At 47.2% G+C, this 22,191-nt stretch overlaps 1 protein-coding gene across 1 annotated transcript in view; it reads left to right on the top strand.

Moving 5' to 3' along the window:
* Positions 1 to 3,209: 3,209 nt before the first annotated feature.
* The window catches only part of LOC104625702 (dynein heavy chain 9, axonemal-like), a gene marked incomplete at its 5' end in the record, with an annotated part of 19,205 nt that continues 223 nt past the window's right edge, over positions 3,210 to 22,191 (top strand). The window contains 6 exon segments of the mRNA XM_010293399.1: positions 3,210 to 3,401; positions 3,899 to 4,090; positions 4,862 to 5,032; positions 7,616 to 7,798; positions 16,470 to 16,859; positions 22,119 to 22,191. The exon segment at positions 22,119 to 22,191 is cut by the window's right edge and continues 14 nt beyond it. Coding sequence (XP_010291701.1) covers positions 3,210 to 3,401; positions 3,899 to 4,090; positions 4,862 to 5,032; positions 7,616 to 7,798; positions 16,470 to 16,859; positions 22,119 to 22,191 — 1,201 coding nt within the window.

Here is a 22,191-nt window from a genome sequence, read left to right as displayed (position 1 = left end):
ACCTGACACGAAAGGACGAGGGCTAACGACTCGCGTCTATGATGATAGCTTTCCCAGAGACACAGACCATTGCGTTCTGCTGCCCGGAATGTCCATTACCTGCGTTCGCACAGGGTCCCTGCCTCGGCGTGCCGAGCTCTCGCAGCAAGACCCCGGCTGTTAAACCTAGAGCAGCCAGAAGGTCCTGAAGGTCCTTTCACTCCCCTGACTGCCTTTTCACATCGCTAGTGCTGAAGCTACGATGGCCTCTCTGCTCCGCCGGTGACTGTGCTGGAGCAAGCGGGGCAAACCTTGCGGGACTGCTCTTTCATACAGCCCCTTGCCACCTGGGACCAGGCAGGAGCAGCCCCAGCCTCTCGTGGACCCCAGGCACTGGTCCGTGGGGCAGAGAAATGGGGGCAGCTCAGAGCTGGTTTTGCACTTACGCGTCAGTATGGAGGGAATCTCGAGAGCAGAAGCTGACATTGCTGAGCGGGTGAGGTGGGGAGGCACCGCACGAGGATTAATGCGAGTACTCAGGGAAGATTATCCCGTTTTATCTGCTGTCATTCATCATCCTGACCTCCATGAAACGTCCTGGAGAGCAAGGGAGGGGAGAAACTTCACCCCAAGTAACATTTCCATCCTGCCTCTGCTCATTTCAATCAGATAGTAATTAGCATTTTCTAAATTGCCAGAGTATTATAAAACTCTTATCAGAAATCCTGGAGCAAGTGGGTGGGGCCCCTTTACACTTCATTTCCCTGCTTTGTACAGAATGGATGTTCAAATTTAGCTTTCAGCTGAAAGCCACAAAGAAGGCTTCTGTGTGGGGAATATTGTTCTGCTTTGTAGCTGAAGAAAAATGCACAACTAAATAGAGAGGCCGAATGAGACTGAGCTGGATTCTTACTCAGTGCTCACTCAGGCAAGCTCCCCTTGAAGTCCAGGGGCATTTTCTAAAATGAAAAAGGTGCTCAGCATGTATCTGCAGCAATTCTTCATCAGGTCGCTAACAATAAAGGGAGCTTAAAGTGCTGTCTAGTCAAGGGGAAAACAGGGTTTGGGATGTTCTTGATCATCTTATGCAGTTAGTCAAGGTCTTGCATACTTTAGACTAATGGATTCCCCTTTTTCAGCACAGACGCTGAGCTCTGTTATGCTCCCCAGCGGATTAGAGGACTAACTGTATTTTTTTAAGATAAAGACAATGAAGGTAATTCACACAGGCACCCTTTGTAGTCTTTGTCACATAACAGAGTGGACTTAAAGGGGCTGTCCCTGGGGAGGGAGGATGGAGGGACTGGTGTAGCTACTCCCTCCTTGCTCAGTCACTTGCCCAGCTGTGCAGATCAGAGCCACCTACTCTGGATATTCCTGGAGAGGGTTTGCAGAGACCAGGGTGGAGGTGCAGGCAAGCCCTACCCAACATGTTCATGTCCCATATTGTGGGCCATGGGACATCCCATCAGGTTCTGACCATGGGCAGGGGTTCCGCTGCTCAGCCACAGCACTCTTGCCAACACAGAGTGAGGGCCAGAGCTTCCCAAGCCTCCGCCCAGCTTCAATCACAGAAAGGGGGTTCAGCTTCACCCATGAGAGCTGAACTTCAACTTCATGCCATGCGCACAGCTCCAGCCCTTCATCCCTTCTGCTGCTCTGCTCTCCTGTAACGCTGATGCTGACGCTGCTGGGAACAGGCATGGCTGCCCAGGCTTCCCCTTGGAGCCCGCTGCTGAGACGCCACTCCCAGCACCATTCAGTGTTCTTTGGAGACTGGTTCCCTTTGTTGGTTTTCATTGATTAAATGACTCTGGCTCCCGCCCCTCCACCTCCGACATCATGATTCTGCCTACTGGTTTGTAGATATTCAAACTTCAAGTGTCACCTGGAAGTTGGGAAAGGAAGCACCCGTTGCTGTGCTGGCTTTTAAAGGGCTGTATTGGATTTTTTTTTTTTTTGCAAGCGTTTGGTCTCCCCTGCCTGGATTTTTGGCAGTTTCTCACATCCCTGCTTTAGTGTGCTGTGCAAGGTTGTGTGGTCAGTGAATACGCTGCTGCAGCGCACGGCTGGGCTGGCTCTGAGCAGAGGGCCCCAGCAGCGGGGCCGTAGCCTTTCCAGGAAAACTCCCCGCTGCTTCAGCCCTGCAGCACAAAGAACTGCTGCCGCAGGGAAACATTTTGTACTCAAGGGGCAGGATGGAATTTAGTTCTTCCAGATGCAGTTGTCTTCGGCAGGAGCCTTGCCATGGTCGTGGTCCTGCTGCTGGCACACTTGCCCTGTGTAGTGCCTGTATCAGCACTAGTGTGGCCAGCAGGAGCAGGGCAGGGATCGTGCCCCTGTTCTTGGCACTGGTGAGGCCGCAACTGTTCAGTGTTGGGCCCGCCACTACAAGAAGGACGTTGAGGTGCTGGAGCGTGTCCAGAGAAGGGCCACAAAGCTGGTGAGGGGTCTGGAGCACAAGTCTGATGAGGAGCGGCTGAGGGAACTGGGGTTGTTGAGTCTGGAGAAGAGGAGGCTGAGGGGAGACCTTATCGCTCTATACAACTACCTGAAAGGGGGTTGTGGTGAGGTGGGGGTTGGTCTCTTCTCCCAAGTAACAAGTGATAGGATGAGAGGAAATGGCCTCAGGTTGCACCAGGGGAGGTTTAGACTAGATATTAGGAAAAATTTCTTTACAGAGAGAGTGGTCAAGCATTGGAACAGGCTGCCCAGGGAGGTGGTGGAGTCACCATCACTGGAAGTGTTTAAAAAATGTGTGGATGGGGCACTTCAGGAAATGGTTTAGTGGGCATAGTGGTGTTGGGCTGGTGGTTGGACTTGATGATCTTGAAGGTCTTTTCCAACCTTAATGATTCTGTGATTCTGTGATTCTGTGCCTCTCTCCATCTGCCTGCTGTGGGATGTGGGGTATGTTCAGGTGTAGAGCATTGGGTGGATCACGTGTCCTTCCCTTCTTGGCTATCAGTATGTGTTCCTGTGCAAAGTTACTTTGAGTTGGAAAAGAAAACATTAATTTGGAAAATATGTGTCAGAATCTGCTGATGAATTTGCCATGCAAAGCCGCTAACTTAGAAAAGTAGTGAATGTGTATATGACACAGAAATGAACTGATGGGGCAAGTCAATTCACCCGTGTCCAAAGTTCAGTGTATTTGGGAGGCCCTGGTTGTCGCTGAGTCAGAGGCCAGTGCGGACTTCCCCAGCCCTGTCTCTCTGCCTGTATTGCAGGATACCCTGGAGATGTGCACCCGGGAGAATGAGTTCAAGAGCATCCTGTTTGCCCTCTGCTACTTCCATGCTGTGGTGGCTGAAAGGCGCAAGTTTGGCCCCCAAGGCTGGAACCGTTCCTACCCCTTTAACACTGGAGACCTCACTATCTCTGTGAACGTACTGTATAATTACCTGGAGGCCAGCTCAAAGGTGCGTGAATCAACGGTGGGACTGTTTGGTGGCTTGTAACCACCAGTGATGGACTGGCTAGTGCTGAAACTCCTGCGAAGACTCCTTAAATGCCATTTCCTTGTTATCTTTGGTTTCATAACTTCACAGTTCAGTATACCTTTGTGGTGAGACGAGAAGCTTCAGTGCCACTCCCATCTGTAGCAGCTTACGAATCACAGCAAATAGTACCTGTGGTCTTTATTCATTGAAAATACATAGTGGTCTTTGGTTTAACAGAAGTTAGAATAAACTTGCATTTCAGTGGGAAACGGCAGGAAATCTGTGCTGTGATCCAGTTTTCCTTGGACAGGTTTTAACTATTACCTAACATTTGTTTACTTAGAAAACTGAAATAGTGAAGTGGGAGCACTCACTGTGCAGATCAGTGCTTAGTGCTGTAGCCTGCAGCTGAACGAGACGGCTGGTGGAGCTCTGGCTGTCTGCACTCCTTCATGCCCTCCTGGTTCATTCCTCAGGTCCCGTATGATGATTTACGCTACCTCTTTGGTGAGATTATGTATGGAGGTCACATTACAGATGACTGGGACAGGCGGCTTTGCAAAACCTATTTGGAAGAGTTTATTAAGCCAGAAATGCTGGAGGGAGAGCTCCTCCTTGCTCCAGGATTCCCCCTCCCAGGCAACATGGACTATAATGGCTATCATCAGGTAAACTCTTTGTTTTCTGACATTATACACATAAATGTAATGCCTTCCACAACAGCCCTATAATTTGTCTTAGGAGGCAGTGAATACGACTGCAGTTTTTCAACATACGTCCTGTTATTTCCCATTATGTTCTGTTTCTGTAGACGTTTCAGCATTCCCTTGGATGAACCAAGTCTAATGGTAATTTGCTACTTCATCATGGACTCATTCTGTTCATGCATGAATAGAACAACTGTATTGGTTCTTGAGACTTGAGCGGCGCTCCTGGAAAATTACATCCACATACTGTTTGCTAAAATGGCCCTTTCAAGCTCCTTTTATCATCAGTTTTGATGAGAAACACTGAAGGGTCTTGTTGATCTACATGCTGATCTCATCTGTTCTTTGTACACAAATGCAGAAACAGAGATAGACATATTAGGCTGGTTTTGTTCGTAACACTTAACTACTGGAAGCTAAATTGCCACAAGAGCTTTGAGGATATTGATGCTGAAATGCGCAGTGGATAATTGCTAGAGAAAGTCCAGGCCTGAGATATGTAGCCAAGCCAAACTTTAGCAATTTCTAAATTTTCACAGCAGGAGTAGAGGCAGTTCTGTAAACAATTGTACGCTCCTTTCTGCCATCAGCTCACTGGTGTTCCAGCCCCAAGCAGAGTTGTGTCAGCCTGGGCTTACTTACTCGGGTGGGTGATAATTCCGCTGCTATGAACTGTGCAGGCAAAGTGCCCTGGACTCTGTATCTAACCTGAACCTGAATTTCTCTGTACAGTACATAGATGATGCCTTGCCTCCGGAATCTCCTTATCTGTACGGCCTCCATCCCAATGCAGAGATTGGCTTCCTTACCCAGACCTCAGAGAAGCTCTTCCGCGTCGTGTTGGAGATGCAGCCCTGGGACACCAGCATGGGTGAAAGAGGAGTGGCGACCAGGGAAGAAACGGTGAGAGTGGTAGAGGAAGGAGCTGTTGAATTTTGATACCTGTCTTGTTCGTAAGTAGTCCTGTCCAGCTCAGGATTGTCTCACAACTGCTTCTTATAAGGTGATATAAGATATCACCTTATAAGAAGGTGAAACAAACCGAGTGTCTAAAAGCACTAGCTTCATATTATGCAGAACATCACCAGAACCGCCCCAGAAATGGTGGGATGTAACTGGAATATTGTCAGTAGTAGGACAGGGACTTTTAATTACCCACTGAACTGCAGCGCCGTCATTATCATCCTGTGGAGGTGTCACAAATACACCTTCTGTGGCCTCCACTGTCTCTGAGCCACTGGTCGCCGTGCACCATGATGTGACTGGCATACCCACGGGCTCCCTGAGCACCTCGTCCACCAGGCATGATGTGCCACCCGGAGCTCAGCCCACCTCGTACCGCTGCCACCAGGTCCCACCCTGCTCCCAGGCTCCCAGGGGCCTTGTTATCCCTTATTTCCAGCTGAACTCCTTCGCTATGCCTATGTACCAGGCTTAACTCAGCCCTACCTCTCAAAACTCACAGCTCATTAAAATCTGGCCCAAGCCTTCATAACAGGATCTGAAATAAGCCAACACTTGCTCAGCCTCTTATTTCTGTAGTCTTAAAGGCCCCGCTAGATATTTCAAGCTTTGCAAATTAATGAATGGCCAATAGAAAGCGTATATGAAGTCTGTGGTTTCACACGTGCTTCCTTTGGCTTAATGTGGAGCTGGGGAACTCACTGCCTTTGCCTAAGGGGCTCTTAGAAGTGCTGAGCATGTTCAGTTTTCAGTTCATACCGGAATTTGAGGTGAGGGAAATAATCCAGAGGTAACAAACCAAAGGAGATGCTCAAAGACAGCAAACATGACTACCTCTTCTCCCCTCCCAGTCCTTTCGCTATTGAAATGCAATTGAACTGCTTGGCCAGAGAAGCAAAATTATCAGTGAGTGATCCAGCAGTGGTGTCACAGAGCATGGCTATCCTGCAAACTCCTGGTGACAGCCAAGACGACTGTCACAGGAGCACAGAAGTCCTCATGGCTTTCGTGATGTCTCTGAGAAGAAAAGCTGTCTGAAAGCAAACTGAGTGTGGCCCCACTGCCCCGCGTTGTGCCTGGGAGGATGCTCCCCCAGCTAATTTTCTTCTGGAGATGCTCAGTCTCATTATCTGAGCTTTAACTGGCACTGGCTGTATCCCTTTCACTTGGTCCTTGATTAAGAGTGAGTTACGAGTTTTCTCTTAGCTCCTCCGTTTGAGGATTCCTAGCCCCTGCGCTGGCTGAGGCAGTTTTAGGGAGCTCGCAGAGAAACTGCGAGCCTGTCATTTTCCTGAGGCTCTGACAAGTCCAGTTACTCCCACAGGTTTCTGAGGCCACGTTACAGAAAATACAGAAAACGAGCTGCAACAGTTGTGAAAAAATCAGACCCAAAGGGATTTTCAGGGGAATTTCAAATTAGAGGATATTTCGATACTGCACTGAGGTGCAGCTGAAGAGCTTTTCCAGCCGAGCTTTAACTTCAGCCACCCAGCTGGGTGCAGTGACAGCCTACACGTTGTCACCTCTTCGTAACATCTGATGCAAATGTGGAGAGTTTGGAAGAGCAGCAATGGGACCAAATTGGAGTACGGAGTCCGAAGTACAAGTGCCGGCGGGCAGGGCAATAGAATTACCCTGGGCTGCCTCTGTCACTGGCCGGTAGCTGCCGCTGGCACCCGCACACCAGCTTTTGCGCATCGGATCATGGAATTGTAGCTGTGCGTTACGTGTTCCTGAAAAACCCCCAAGAAGCAGAAGTCTTGCTCGGGTTCCAGCACAGAAGTAAAGCAAAACATTGTGTGAGAGACTTCCAGACAGAGTTGCCTAACGTTCAGATAAACCTGAGAGATACAGCTGATCCCGTGAAGATTAGGGTCTTCATGCCTCATTGTCAATCAGAAAAGTTTTTGTTAGTTTTATTTCTTTTTCAGACACTGGAAATATGCTGCTGCATTGGAGCTTTCCCTGTTTAGTATTTAGAGATATAAAACCGTTTCCAAATCAAGCTGTAATGTTGACCAGAAAATAATTTTGGTTCATTATGCTTTTCTTCCACAGCTCTATTAGTTCAGAATGCCAAATTCAGCTTAAAATTCAATTTTATATAATCACCTCTCTCGATCAATATACCACAGAAAAACAACTCATAAGCTCAGTTGTCCCGAGGCTCATCTGAGGCTATAGCCCCATCCGTCTTCTTGCATTGAATCTGACCTTAGGAGAAGTAAGAATACAAGCTCTAAGACCCAAGAAGAAAGGAGGCTGCTACATGTCACGGTGATATTTTTCAACCATCATTTTGAAAGCTTCTCATCTGACATTAACTTTTGTAAGCATTTGAATTTTAATAGGATGGGGCAAGCTCTTTGAAAGGTTCCACGCCCAGCGCGGCTGACACTGATTGTTTTCGGAGACACTAACTGGCAGATGAAGTTTTCATCCCGTCGTCAAGGCAGCTGTCAGCTGAGGAAGCCCAGTGGGTCGTTCATTAACATCCCTCTCTCTTTTCCCTTTGGCACACAGGTGAAAGCTCTTCTGGAAGAGATGTTAGAGAAATTGGTTGATGAGTTTAACATTGCAGAACTGATGGCAAAGGTGGAGGAGAGGACGCCGTACGTTGTGGTTGCCTTCCAGGAATGTGAGCGCATGAACATCCTCACCAGTGAAATAAAGCGCTCCCTCAAGGAACTGGATCTGGGGCTGAAGGTAAGAGCTCTGGATGCTTGCAACTAGCAGCGTCATAAAATCTTGATGAATGGAAAAGGTGCTCAGGGAATAAAAGGGGTCACACTCTGTATTCAGCACTGCTGGCTGCAAAACCAACTTGACTCCATGGGGAAGGGTTCACTGATGGATTTCAAATGGCACATTGTCCGCAGGCCACGAGTGCAGGTGCTGGGAGAGGTTAAAGAAACACATAGCAACGACTGCCTTTGGAAAATAGAGACCAAGTGCTTCTGTCCACCCGATATTGTAGCACAGCAACAATAGGTCACTCAGAAATTGAGACGTGGCCTATTTAAAGGGAAGCCAAAAAATGACACCCTTTCACAAAATGCCCAGTTACTGGGGGGAACCTGTAACAAAGTGTCATTAAAGGCACAAGTTGAGCTGAAATCAAAGGAAAGATCGGTTGTGTGCAAGGACATAAAATATCCAGAGCTATAAGAGAAAAAGCCTAAAAACTTAAGAGTTTTGGAAGGAATGAAACTCCCCTTGCTGGGTGTGAGTCATCTGCTCATGGAGGAGGGTCAGGAGCAGACCTTCCCTCTGGAGATACTGTCCATGATTTCTGCACCCACAGTTGCTTCTCCACCCCGGTAAGACACTAGATTCTGCTCCAGAAAGGTGATGTCTGTGTCCCTCTGGGTGGTGGCTTTGGCCACTGCTTGTGGAGAACAGTGAGGAGCTCTGGGGCTGGCAGGACATACCAGGTAGGATGCAAATTTCTGGGCTCAGCAGGATGTGCAAGAGGGCTGTGCTTTGAGGTTGCATCCACTGGTAGGGAGGTCATCTGCTGAATCCCCTCCCGGGCAGTTGGTGGGACAAAACAGAAAAGGCTACTGACTGCCCATTAGGGGACAAACCAGCATAGATCAGACCGCACTGCAGGTGAGGACCTGCCTAGCCAGTCCTGGTGCCTTGTAGCAACACTTGCCCTTCACCTCGTCACCCCAAAAGGCTCTTCACCGTAGCTAGGTGCTGTTGTCCTGGTTTTGGCTGGGATGGAGTTGTTTTTTCTTCCCGATAGTTGGTATGGTGATGTGCTTTGGAGTTGGCTGTGTGGTGCTTAACTGCTGGCTGGGGCAAAACCATGACAGCTGAACATCCTTTGGAAAGGCCTAAGCGTAGCAGAGTAATGCTGCCTGGAGCATGCAGCACAAAGCTGGTGGGTTCAAGGCTACCCCAAAGCCTTCCAGGCGTCATTGTCACAAAGGTGTTCCCTGGGTGATTTCATGGTGTGGGGCAGCAGTTAAGGACACTTAGTTGCTGGGCATTCCCTGTCCATCATTTCCCGAACGACAAGTTGCCATCCCATTTAACCAAAAAGCTCAGCTCACAAAAATGCTTGGCATAGCATGGGAAGTATCGCATTGGAAGGAATTGCAACTACTTTGTATGAGCCCCTTAGCAGAAAGAGCTGACAGGCGGACAAGGAGGACCTGTCTTGAGACTGAATGACAATCCCAAACCTCTCCTGAGGGCAGCTTTGAAGAAAGGTCTTCAAAGGAGATATCTGCAGCATACACGCAGAGGTGCTAGGGTTGGCTCTGGGATTTCAGGTAGCTGCAGCTCTGCAGGGGTAGGACTAGGTTGCTTGTAAAACCCAGCTGCGCTGGTCTGTACGCTGTGAACCCCGCAGCTGGGGTCCATGCTGGCTCAGACATTTCTGCGTTGCCTTTGCTGCTGATGCTTATTGTCTTGGTTAAAGAGAGAGACATATGCTACGCAATTCGTGGTGGCCCAGTATGAACAATCCATTTTAAAATAGGCTGATATTTATGCAGTCAATTATTATAAACAGATTTCCTTTATTTTCTAGCATAAGGAAGTGGAATTGAAAATTCTGTTTCCTGAGACAGGTAAACAGAATTGATTTAATGTTTCAGTCCTGGAGCACCAAACAAGATATAATTGGAACTGGGACAATGTGTAGCAATTAGATTTAATTGTGGAGAAGAATAAGCTATTTAATGTTGGTAGGGGAATGAGTGGATGCATGGACTTAAAAAAACCATAGACGAAATAAACCACAGAAATCAGGCTATACCAGCGGGTGCAAATTTCTCCCCAAAACCCCGACAAAAATCACGTCAGGGAAGTGAGATGATACCTGCAGGAAAGGCATCTCTAATGACTACATAGGTTGGTCCCTACAGCCTCAGTACCTGCGGTGTGATTCAGAGACACCTCAGGGCCAGGACTTAAGGACTACTGAAGGGCAGGTGAGTAGCGGTATCCATTCGTGTTAACGTTTCTTCATCTTGTGTATGCTGAAGAGACAGATTTGAAGGGTCTGAGATACCACCAGTGGGCAATTCTTCTGTGCCTGCAAGCGAGGGTCACATGCCAGTCCCCGCAAAGCTGAGTTAGATGTTGTGTGTGACCCACACCCCTGCCCAGCATCCCCCGGCGGGCCCTTCCCACGCCTTGGGTGACGGCCAAGGGGGATGCTTGGCGCTGCTGTTGGCTCCTTCTGTAGGCAGTGATGCTGTCCTGACCTGACAGCTGGGTCTCACGCTCCGTTTGGGAGAGAAATTGTTCTTTAGTTGTTCCTTCTGAGAGCGGCTCCTATGAGAATTGTTAATGCATGTTAATCTCTGGGACTGGGGATCTTTACCGACAGCACTCAGAGGAGGAGAGTTTATGTAACAGGAACCACAGATCTCAGAATAGAATAAATAAAACACAGAGGAAGCAAGTCTTATTGTTTTTAACCGACTATCTGCTAAAAGGCGGTGATTTGGAAATGACATGCCTAATTTGAATTTTTGAATAATTCATTGTGTCTGTATAGCGAAAAGTGATTGTTTGGTCCAAAAATAGGAGACATCCCATTAAGAGGGAGAGAAATTGCAATAGACTGGTAGCCATCAAAAATAACTGGCATGTTGCATTTCAAAGCCCTTTGTTCTGGATTACTTCGGTGAGACCAGAGGCTAGGCTGAAACACTTGCATGTTAATGTTGTACCCAGTGTAATTTTTGCAAGCAGATTTTCCATTTTGCAACTTCAGTGAAGGATAAGCCTCCAAAATGAGGATAATAAATATTATAAAAGGATAAAGTAAACCCAAATTTTGTGAGGATAGCAGGGTATTTCACTGATTTCACTGTATCAAGTGAAAATAACCTTAACCAGGAAAACAATTTGTGACAATAATCTGCTCATCTTGAGGGAATGTCTGCAGGCTGGTTAGGATTTCCTTCAAGGGTGTCTTTAATGAAAGTTACTCCCAGGATTTTCAGAAAAAAAAAAAAAAAGAAAATGTAACTTGAATCATTCCGGGTGCACTTTAGTATTCAGCATCTGAAATGCAAATTTATGCATAATTATGTTTGGACAACTATATGAGATAGCTGCTATAGATGCTTTGAACCCTCACAGGAGATTCCAACAAGTATGCTTGAATGTGCAGGCTTTAAAAATTGCTTTTCTTAAGCCTTCCTGAGAATTATATTTGCTAATTCATTTGTTTTCTGAAAATAAAACTAGACAGGATATATGATCCTGAGGGTTGTCTTTAAATCAATTTGACTGCTTGCACATATTTTGCAATATTTTTACCTGCTTTAAAACCTTTCCAGGAGTGCAAAATACTTCTGACTGTCACTATCCCTGTGGTTCTCAGTGTCCTGCTGTGACCAGTGCAGTATTGCCCCTCAGACTTTTTTTCTTCCTGCATGGTCTTGCCATGTCTTTAGCCAGAGACCAGCTGATGGAATAGGTCCTCTCAGGGTCTAAGTTCTCCTGGGATGGGAGATGATGACCCATGTGATATAAATGAAGAAGGAACCACAATGGTACTTCAGAGTTTGTGTGCCAACAGAAGTTCTTCAAACAGAAAGCCATGGCAACTGCCCCCTGATGAGGTCAAATAATTTTGACAGCCTTGTGAAGCTCATTACCAGACCCTCTGATCTGACATGGCCATGCTTTTGTGTTGTGTGGGTCAGTAAGTTGTCTTAAAGTGTGTTATAGATAAAGAGAAAGAGCTCAGGTGCCTCAGAGGAAATGCATGGGGCATATGTATTTCTTTGTCACTTCATGGAAAATACCAAAATGAGAAATCTTCAATTTGTGTTTGTCCCTTGTGCTTGGAATTATCCAGGACATTAAAGACCTTTTACCAAGTAACTCATCATTTTGACATTCCCTACAAATTAAAATAATTGTATAGAAATAATGAGATGATTTACTGGCAGAGACCCACCTGGTCCCTGCTCACATGAAATGGCAGAAGATGATGTGTGTTTCAAAAGATGGTTACCGCTGTTCCTCATGTTTTAGGGCTAATTGCAAATAGTCTTGCTTCTACCTTTTAATTTAACCCTATTTGTTGTTTTTAGCTTCAAGCATATTAAAAAAACCCCAAAGAAACACTACCTTAAAACCTTTGTACAGATGATTTTCTCTGTCCACCAGAAATCTGTCCTCCATGGGGAAACCCAGCAGGTTCAGACGCTTGCTGCCTTTAAAAGCTTACTACTTTTAACAAGTCACCTATGGAGCAGATGTTTACTAATGCCTTGTACCAATCCTGTTGAGAGATGAACATTTCCCAGGCGGGAGATTTCTGCGTGGGAAACCACAGATCTACTGATAGATGAAAAGCTGGACAGGAACCGGCAACGTGCGCTCGCAGCCGAAAGGTCAACCGTGCCCTGGGCTGCCCCCAAAGCCGCGTGGCCAGCAGGGCGAGGGAGGGGGTTCTGCCCCTCTGCCCCGCTCTGGGGAGACCCCCCTGCAGGGCTGCGTCCAGCTCTGGAGCCCTCGGCACAGGAGAGACACGGACCTGCTGGAGCGGGGCCAGAGGAGGCCCCAGCAACGCTCCGAGGGCTGGAACAGCTCTGCTGGGAGGACAGGCTGGGAGAGCTGGGGGGGCTCAGCCTGGAGCAGAGAAGGCTCCGGGGAGACCTTCCTGCAGCTGCCAGGGCTGAGAGGGGCTGAGGAGAAAGATGGCGACAGACATTTTAGCAGGGCCTGTAGCGATAGGAAAAGGGGTGTTGGTGTTAAACTAAAAGAAGGGAGATTTCAACTAGATGTAAGGAAGAAATTTTTGACAAAGTGAGGGTGGTGAATCCCTGGCGCAGGTTGCCCAGAGAGGTGGTCAATGCCCCATCCCTGGAAAGATTCCAGGTCAGGCTGGACGGGGCTCTGAGCAACCTGCTCGAGTTGAAGATGTCCCTGCTCACTGCAGGGGGGTTGGGCTAGAAGGCTTTAAAAGGTCCCTTCTGTCCCAAACTATTCTATGATTCTATGATCTCTGGGGAGAAGCTCTGAATGGGGACCTCAGGGCTGCAGTGGCTTCCAGGATGGGGACAGCACAAAAGTGCTCTCATCTCTGATTTGAATTGGTGGGTGCTGGGGAGACACATCCCCTTGAAGTACTGCCCTTGCTTATTGCCAGATAAAATGAATTTTATTGTGGATGGTTAGAAACCTTCACAGGGGGAAAATAAAAATGGAGGGGTGTGGGGCAGGGGGAGATAAGTGTTGCTAAAAAGCCAGAAGTGCCAAAGTGGACATTTCCAGTGCCTGAATCCACCTGAGAACCTTCCTCCCTCTGATAAGAGACAGTTAATGGGGTAGATGTGCATTCAAGCCCTTTGTTTTAGCTGTCATCCAGCAGCTCTGAGTGTTGTGTTTGCAACAGCGTGGTTATCTCGGAGGTTTCCTGTTCTGATGAGATGTTGTCTTCCAAGCCCAGGAGTCTCTGGCCTCTTCTCAGCGTACGTCCCTTGAGAAAATGCTTGCTGACCCGAGAGCGCAGGCATGCTTGTTTGAGTTAAGCCTTCACTCAGCCCTGAGCCCGCTCCCACTTGTTAGTGCCAGATGCAGCATGGGCCATCAGCAAGGGCACTCGGTACTGCTCTCCCATGGTCTGGTTGGGTGTCTAGCTGTGACCTACTACTGTAACCTGTCATTGTGACCTGCAGATCAGAGCTCTGCGGGGCATGGTCAGCATAGGAATAAACTGCAAAGATTTTTAACTGCAGGACTTGGACAAGCATTATTAAACATGTGGTTGTGTTGCTTTAAGTGGATTTCAACTTTTGCTAAAGCTTCATAGATTTTTGTGGCCCCAGTAAAGGACACCTCTGCTGACCTCATGGCTGGAGGCACTGAAGTCCTGTGAAAGAACAGTTGGAATTTTTTAATGTGAATAGACTGACCCAATTCCCTCACCCTCGTTCTCAGCAACGGCTCAGCTGATTTCAGTTAATCTTTCCAAAAAACATTCAGCCTGAGGCAAAGAGAAATTGTAAGTCAGATAAATTTTGGCAAAATGATAGGGGGACAAATAAAAGTATTTATAATGGAAACCAGTGATCAACATTAAGTCTTCAAACTGCTATGGTGTGTTGTACCCCTCGAGCTCAGTATGGGGCACGCAAAGATTTAAATTGTGAAGGTCATTACGTACCTGTAGAAGCTGATTCTGCATTTCCAAGTTTTTGTCTTTGCAGATTGCTTGGCTTGAGTGTCACAGAATTACAGATTAGTTGTTCTGGAGATTGTCTAGTGCTCAAAGCAGGATCAGATAGAGCGGGTTGCCCTGGATCACACCCTGCTGGGTTTTGAAAATTTCCAAGGGTGGAGACTCCACAGCCTTGCTGGGTAACCTGTTCAAGGTCCCACCACCCTCACAGTAACCACACTCATGGTCAGCTTGCTGTCCACCAGGACTCTCAGGTTCTTTCCCGCAACTGCTTTCCAGGCAATTGGTCCCCAGTGTGTACTGGTGCATGGGGTTATTCCTATTCAGGTGCAAGACTCAACACTTGCCTCTGTTGAACTTCGTGAGGTTCCTCTCAGCTCAATTCTCCAGCCTGCCCAGGTCCCTCTGAATGACAGCACACCCATCTTTGGGTATCACTGGTGGTCCTGTGGAAGAGTGTGAGGGAGTAAGTAAGTCTGAAGGCTGGGCAAACCTCAGCAGTCTTTCAACAGTCCTGATCCAAGCTCCCAGCATGGAGTAAATGTCCCCAGACAGCAAGACAGGTTGGAAGATGGAGGCCTCTGTCCTCTGCAGCAGGGAGTCACCTACTGTCACTTGCTGATCTCTCTTGTGCTGCTGCCTGGCTCAGGCTCCATTGGCATTGATGTCTGTTCATTGACTCGTCTGTTCTGACGAGTTCCCAACCCCTCATCTCCTCCCTGGTCACTGAACCTATTCTGTAGCTGCAGATCTGCAGGAGGAACAGAAGCCTTACTCCTGTTGCTGGTAGTCACAAGCTTCCAGCCTTTGCCGTCATGGGAGTCTCCCTTTCCCAGGCAGATAGGCACAGACTCTGCCTGCCTGCCTTCAGTACTGCTGGGGCCCTCTTGTACCTGCAGGGTCTCAGAGAAGATCCATTTGGTCTCTTTCTCATCGTATCTGATGTTAAACAGTTTGCTGGACTCCTCCTGAAGGTCCTTTACTTGGTGGCACAGATCCTCCAGCAACACACATCTACAGGCAAGGAGACAGCCTCCCAGCCCCAGGCTGGGTAAGAGGCTGCAGGCAGTGCAGATGTGATGAGCTGCAGCCTCTCTTGGGAGCTTGGTCTGATCTGAGGCCTGGACAGTTGCTTCAGATGGCACTGGGGAGAATGCCCCACAGCATGTCACCACCATTGCTAAGCAAGTGTACGCTGCCCTCGGCAGAGTTCGTGAGCCCCATCTGTGTGCCCCTCTGCGCAACCTGCTGCATCTCTAAGAGATGGCTTCTCTTAGCTGTCCTTTCAACACTGGTACCATCCAGGCATCTCTTGCTTAGTTTTAATGTGATTTCATCTGGATACAGCATGAATCTTCTTAATTTTACATGAGCAGACCCTGGGGACCCTCTGCAGAGTACCAGCAGTTCAAGAGAGATGCTGTTATCGCTGCGCAGAAGCCTTTTTTGGCCATGCAGTGATGTTCCAGCTCTTCTCCTGCCTGAGCATAACTGATACAGGTTTCTAAAAGATTTAAAAATAATTAATTGCTGGGTAAATGAAAAGCCAAACCTCTCTCTATATCTTGCTTGGCTGAATCATATCTTAATTTGTTGTGTGTTTCCCTGCTGTGAAAGAAACTGTGATTAAATTTGCAGACTACATGTGAAGTCAAAAAGAAAGACTTGTACTGCAAAGTAATAAAGGAGGAGGGGAGCGAGGGGAAGTGGAGGAGAGGAGAAGGGAGAAGAGGAGAGCGGGGGAGAGGAGAGGGATAGGACTTAATGTACTAAACATTTGGACAGTTTTGGAGTGGATCATCAGAGACTCCAGTATCCTGCCCTGGCAGCGTGAGTGAGAACACATCTGAGCTTTGTTTTTTTGAGAACACATGAGCTTTGCACATCTGAAAATCTGCCCTATAAAGATCTTCAGTCAATGAGAGGAAACAGAAACAACACTGGGACAACTGAAGGACAACTATGCTTGCTGTCACTCTGTTACACATCTTTTCCTCCAAGTAGTATTTTTACAGTAGGGAAGATCAGGATACAGGAATGTGCAACAGAAGGTGTTAATGAAAACCCCAAACTCATTAAATTCACACTTTGTGAACACTCATGACTGTGTAGGGTGTCATGCTTTTCCACACTTCCTAGCTCAGCCGCTGCTTTCAAGAAGGCTTTGTTCAGGTTAAACAGTTGTCAGTGCTAATTATACTCTTTCTCACTCAGGGAGAACTGACCATGACAAGTGACATGGAAAACTTGCAGAATGCCCTCTTCTTGGACATGGTGCCCGAGTCCTGGATAAAGAGGGCTTACCCTTCCACAGCCAGCCTGGGTACATGGTTTGCTGACCTCCTCACTCGCATCAAGGAGCTGGAGGCCTGGACAGCAGACTTTTCCTTACCCTCTGCAGTGTGGCTTGCTGGGTTCTTCAATCCCCAGTCTTTCCTGACAGCCATCATGCAGTCCACAGCCCGAAAGAATGAGTGGCCTTTGGACAAGATGACCTTGCAGTGCGATGTGACAAAAAAGAACAGAGAAGATTTTGCCAGTCCTCCTCGGGAAGGTGCATATGTGCATGGTTTGTTCATGGAGGGTGCACGCTGGGACACACAGGTGAGCTCACCAAAGGTCTTGTGTTGAGAAAGAAGCCATGGATGTTGTGCCCTTGTTGCTTGGTACTGAACTTCTCAGTCCAGCCAGGCACTCATCTAAAATAGTGATTTGAGCTGCCTCTTCAGGAATAGGAAAGATGTGGAAGATGGGCCTCCCCTCTACAGCCTGCAGTGGGTATCCAAGGTGGTCAGATGGATCACACCTTGGACTCGTCCATTTCATGGCTGTGAAGGGAGTTCAGGGCGACCAACTTGGACTGGTAAACCTAGTTTTTACAAGGTGAATCTCAACCTCAGTGTACATCGACTAAACTGAGGTTGGTACTCATGGTGTTACTACAGACAGAAAACATGGAGTCCCCTCGGGGCTGTATTGTCCCTGCACCTTTGCATGGTTGTGATTTCACTGCTGCCTCCAAAAGTGACATGGCAGACTTCTGCATTGTCATTACTCTGTCACCTGTTCAGCAGCAGTGAGGAGAAAGGAGAGGATTCTAATTTCCTACATGTCCCCAGAACTAAATGTGACAAATCCAGATCGCTGCCCTTCCACTGTTGGGTGCTGCAGGATGTCATCTGCATGGGCAGAGCTTGTGGCCAAAAATTAATCACAACCTTTACCTATCCCTTCAGGGTGGCAAATAAAGCTTGTGTGAAAGTCTAACCTGTATGGTCAACACAGACTCAGGCTGATTGCTCAGCGGTGGGGGTGGTAGGCTGATCCTGGACAAACAGACAGTGTGGGTGGCCCTCGCTCTTCTTCCTTCCTCTTCCGGATGTGACCCAATACCTTTCAGCTGTAGCACAGCCAGCCTCAGGGCAGCCAAGGGGAGAACCATACCCTCCAAGCAGGCAGCTGAAGGGAAACGTCTACGCTTGCTGTTCCCTGCCCGTATAGCTCTCAGCACTCCTCTTGCAGTGCACCTCTCAGAGCAGCATCCCAGAGGAGCACGATCATCCCTGTCATTCCTCCTGGCAGTTGTCAGCTGTTAGGAGTACAGTCTGCAGAGCGAGAGCCTTTAGGCTGACAAATCCCCACTGGGCTTGGTCCTCCGAGTTGCCTGGCCTGTGGTACCATGACTCCCAATTTGTGCTGCGTGTGAGAATTAAATGACAGTGATTCATGCAGCTCTTACTCTGGGCAGCCAGCACGATGCTCTTGCTGCCAGTGATCTGTGAGAGAGTGAGGACTGATCAAAGTGGGTCACCCAGAACTTACTTATCTGTGTCAAGTTTCCCCTTTGCTTCCTGCAAAAGGCTTTTATTTCAGAGGCAGCTTTTTAGAGTCTTAACCTTGCAGATCCTCCTTTATCTGTTGTGGGGCTTGGAGGTAGGATGCTGAGGAGAGAGGCCATGCCTGTTACATACCATACCCCAGCCTGACCTTGCAATTCAGATCTAATACTCTCCACTTATTTTTCTGCTCCCTCTCTGAAATAATTTTCCATGAAGGGCAGGAAATTAAGCAAAGCTTTGAACTCACTGGCCGATGGCATCCAGAGCATTTTGTCACAAGTCCTTGGGAAGGTCAAGGCTCCATTTTCTCTCTGGAAATGGATTGATGTGCGCATTGGGTCTGGAAAGCCACAGGCAGTCAGGAACATTGTCAAAGGCTCTGTCAGAAGGTTGCAGTAAAGATCTCATGTGGGTACAAGGTCAGATCTCCTGCCTCACTGGTTTTGGCTCTGCTAATAGCAGAAGTCACAGTAGCAGAACAGAGACCAGCCCAGTCCATTTCCCAAGCCCTGGTCCTACAGTTCCCTGCCTATTCCCTTGTCTAAGCCTTTGCTGTGGCTGCTGTACAAAACCCCTTGCAGCTGTTGGAGATCACAATCCCTTACTACAGGGAGCACTGGATTTCAGTTACCCTCAAAAACTGACCCTTTAAGCTGATACAAATTAGCTGGACACGACAGTACAGAGAAAGTTTTTAAAAATTCCTGGTCTTGCCTATCGAATACCCCATGGAAAAGAGATTCCAGCGGCTGCTGTTTTCCTTCACCATCATTACGACCATTACTAGAAAATACAATGGTCAAAATGGCTGAGTTCTGCCTAGATTTTACCTATCCCTAAGTGGTAATGGAAGAGTAGGAAGTTTTGGCAGTGCAAAGCCAGAAATCTTTTGGGAAATGCATGGCTTCTCCCCTTGCCTCCCTCCGATAACTCGTACGGGTGATTGCATTCAGCAGTGAGGTTTGTCTTCAGAGACCATCCAGAATTTAGTAAATGTGTTTTTCTGGTTACATTTTCCTCATGATCAAAAGATACTGAGCAATTACATTTATAGAACCATTCATAATCTCCAGGTATCATACTTCAATTTATATCAGAAAGGAAAAGAATATTTTCATATGTTGCTGCTCACACTGAAATATCATTTCCACCTAGTGGAACTATTCGTTTTGCCTCTAATCCAGTGAGCACCAGTATATATTAATGGATGCAGCATTTTTAAAACAGGTGCACCGTTCTCTTGGGTTGTATACTCCAAATTTATCCTCTGATAAGAATAGCAGGGCATGTTTAGAACTCCTCTGGGGAACACTTCCACCTTTAAAAGAGTATTTCACATGTAGATTGTGCCTCCAAAAATGAAACAGTCCCTCTATGTTCTGCTACTCACATTTTTCTATTTATTTAAACATTTTTGTTTGCCCTTGGGTGTCTTAAATTTATAAAACATTCATTACAAAACAGCAGACAGCTATTAGATGGAATGAAACCAAGCAGGTTATTTTGGGTCCAAATGATCTGTCACTGTAGCACTGTTAAAGTCAGTGGGACTTGGTGAGAGAGAGTTTGACTGGTGACACTATGAGACATTTTATCTCAAGCCATGGGAGATTCCTGACTGATGGATTCCTGGCTTTCCTGCTCCCAGCAATGGAGAGATTGATGCCAAGTACGTGCCCTGCTGCTCACCAAGGGTACTGGAGCATGATGGCACAAGGGGCAAGGTAGGTTTTGCACCACATGTGCCACAAGAAGCTTTGCCAGGTGTGGACAGCACACCACTTTGTCCTTGGAAGAGATGGGCAGTCAATGCACAGCCCAGTTCTGGTGCCACAGTCCCAAACATCACAGCTTGTCGTGTTCTTCTGCAGAGGCACCAAGTACACCAAATCTCATACATGAGAGATTGAAATTTTTCCTGGAGGAGTGAGCTGGGACATCGTATGAAGCCTTTTTCTGTAGATGTCAACTGTTAGTAATGCCCATGTATTTGTGAGCTATGAGTGTGAGAGTAGGATGTGGCTCAAGCTGAGGTCTCCAGTGATAAACTTACAATGCAGCCATGGAGGGGACACTTGCAAATTGTGCTGTGAACAGCCAGTCTCTTATTTATGGTTGTTTTGAAAAATTAATAGCTTGGCAAACTCTTGTCCATCTGTATCTCAACTCTTAAACTACTCATTTGGCTTTACTGGATAGCACATCATTAGGTCTTCGTCACTGCGTGCTCCACAGGTGGCTCTTTTTCTCATTCCCCATGTCCAGTTGAAGCCACTAACCCCAGCAATCTCTGGACCACCTTAGAGCGATGTTCCCTGCTGGCTACACTGCTGGTCAGATCACCACCTGCAAGCAGAGTTTGCACCTTCCCTGCAAACAGAGGCAACTCTATCTGAAAGACAACCAAGCCGTGCTGAAGGTTTTTAAGCCAACTGAACCTAAATTAGCCGCGGTGCAGGTCTGTCTGTGCTAGTAACACCTCAAAATGCAGTTGGGCGGGATGAGGTGTTGGCTTAGTGCATATGTACTTGGGTCCATCTATTAGCATCCCTGGCTTGTGACAGCTGTTTTGTGTCTTTGGACCCGTTGATATGTGGCAACGTAATATGTTCGCTCTTCAAATCACTTGTTGAGAAGCCAGGACAAGCAGAAGTGGAGACTTCTTTAGGGTCTGAGGCCTGAGCTCTCTGAGCACAGAGCAGTGGCTTTTCACCAGGTGTGCTGTGCCAGTAGTCAGGGAAAAATGCTTTCAGAGTAGAACTAGTTTCTGATGATGAGAGCAATAAAATATGCAAATGCAAATCAGCCCAGACATAACACAATGATATGCTCCACAGAGATACCTCAGGAAGATTTCAACTCTTGTTAACCCAGAAATAGGTAGAATATATCTTGGAAATTTGATCTGAAGAATTGTCAGCGGTAAAAAGAGATCTGATCAAAATCCAGCCTCAGAAATGAATGGTGTGGACTTAAAAAGAGTGCATAATAATACTTGATAAATAGCTTCTTTGCCAGGTATTATAAGAATTATTTAATGTTTGTTCAGTATGTTGGAAATATAAAATCCTAAATCAAAGTTGCATTTATCACAGCTTAGTATAACAGATGGCATTAGTACAATTAAACTGAGGTGTGTCGCAAGAGGGATTATTTTTATTCACTCATTTGCAGAACTAAATGAACTACTAGAGAGGTTGAATCTCATCCCACAAGTCTGATCTAAGATCATTTGAAATAATAATAATGATATGTGAAGCTAAACTGCAGTGAGAGGCACTTTCTTTAACACTGATAAGTTTTATTTCCATTTCTTTATTTGTTTTCATTTGGTCTCTCTAGCTTCTATTAAGCAATTTTGCAGGCTTTGATAATATTCCCTCAGGAATAGTCCTTCTGAATTCCCCTTGTTGGTGTGAGCACCTGTGAGAGTGGAAAAGCCCGTGGTGCCTTTTGGGGCCACAAAAAACATTGAGTGCATTCGTTGCACGGACAGGTGTATCCCAGGTCATGTTCAAATTTTGGTGGTGTGGCGGAAGACTGACTTGGTGCCTTTTAGGCTTTTCTCAGGTGAGCGTTGTTCTCCACCCTGAGCCCTGTTCAGGTGCTCACAATTGGTCCTAGCACAAGCAACTCTTCCCACAAGATGGTTCTGGTCTGGCAAAACCTTGACCAAGAGCAGCACGAGGATGATGTGGCTGGACATAGCCAGGAACATTGTTCCCCTGCAAAGTCCAGCTCAGGTATGTGTGGGTTTGGGCATCTGATGAGAGCAGGCATCTCTTCTTGCCCCTTGGAATAAGCTACACTTGGGGGAGGCTTCTGACAGAACAGGATAGGTGTTTGATCCAGACCCTCCTTTACCTAAAATAGACTCATCCACCCCCCTTGATCTCAGAAAAGATGCTTGCACTTGCCCAATAAGTCCAGCTTGCATAAACATTACAGAGGATCATGCGTACTGGGATACAGCTGATGTATATCTTGGAAATCTAACTAAGACTTTGTCTTCTTTCCTTTGTAGACTGGGATAATCACAGATGCCAGGCTCAAGGAGCTAACCCCGGCCATGCCTGTCATTTTCATCAAAGCCATTC

Source organism: Phaethon lepturus, unplaced genomic scaffold (assembly GCF_000687285.1).
Source record: "Phaethon lepturus isolate BGI_N335 unplaced genomic scaffold, ASM68728v1 scaffold7008, whole genome shotgun sequence".
NCBI classification, from domain to species: domain Eukaryota; kingdom Metazoa; phylum Chordata; class Aves; order Phaethontiformes; family Phaethontidae; genus Phaethon; species Phaethon lepturus.
Note: the sequence above shows the minus strand (reverse complement) of the source record. Positions and strands in the feature narration are given on the sequence as shown.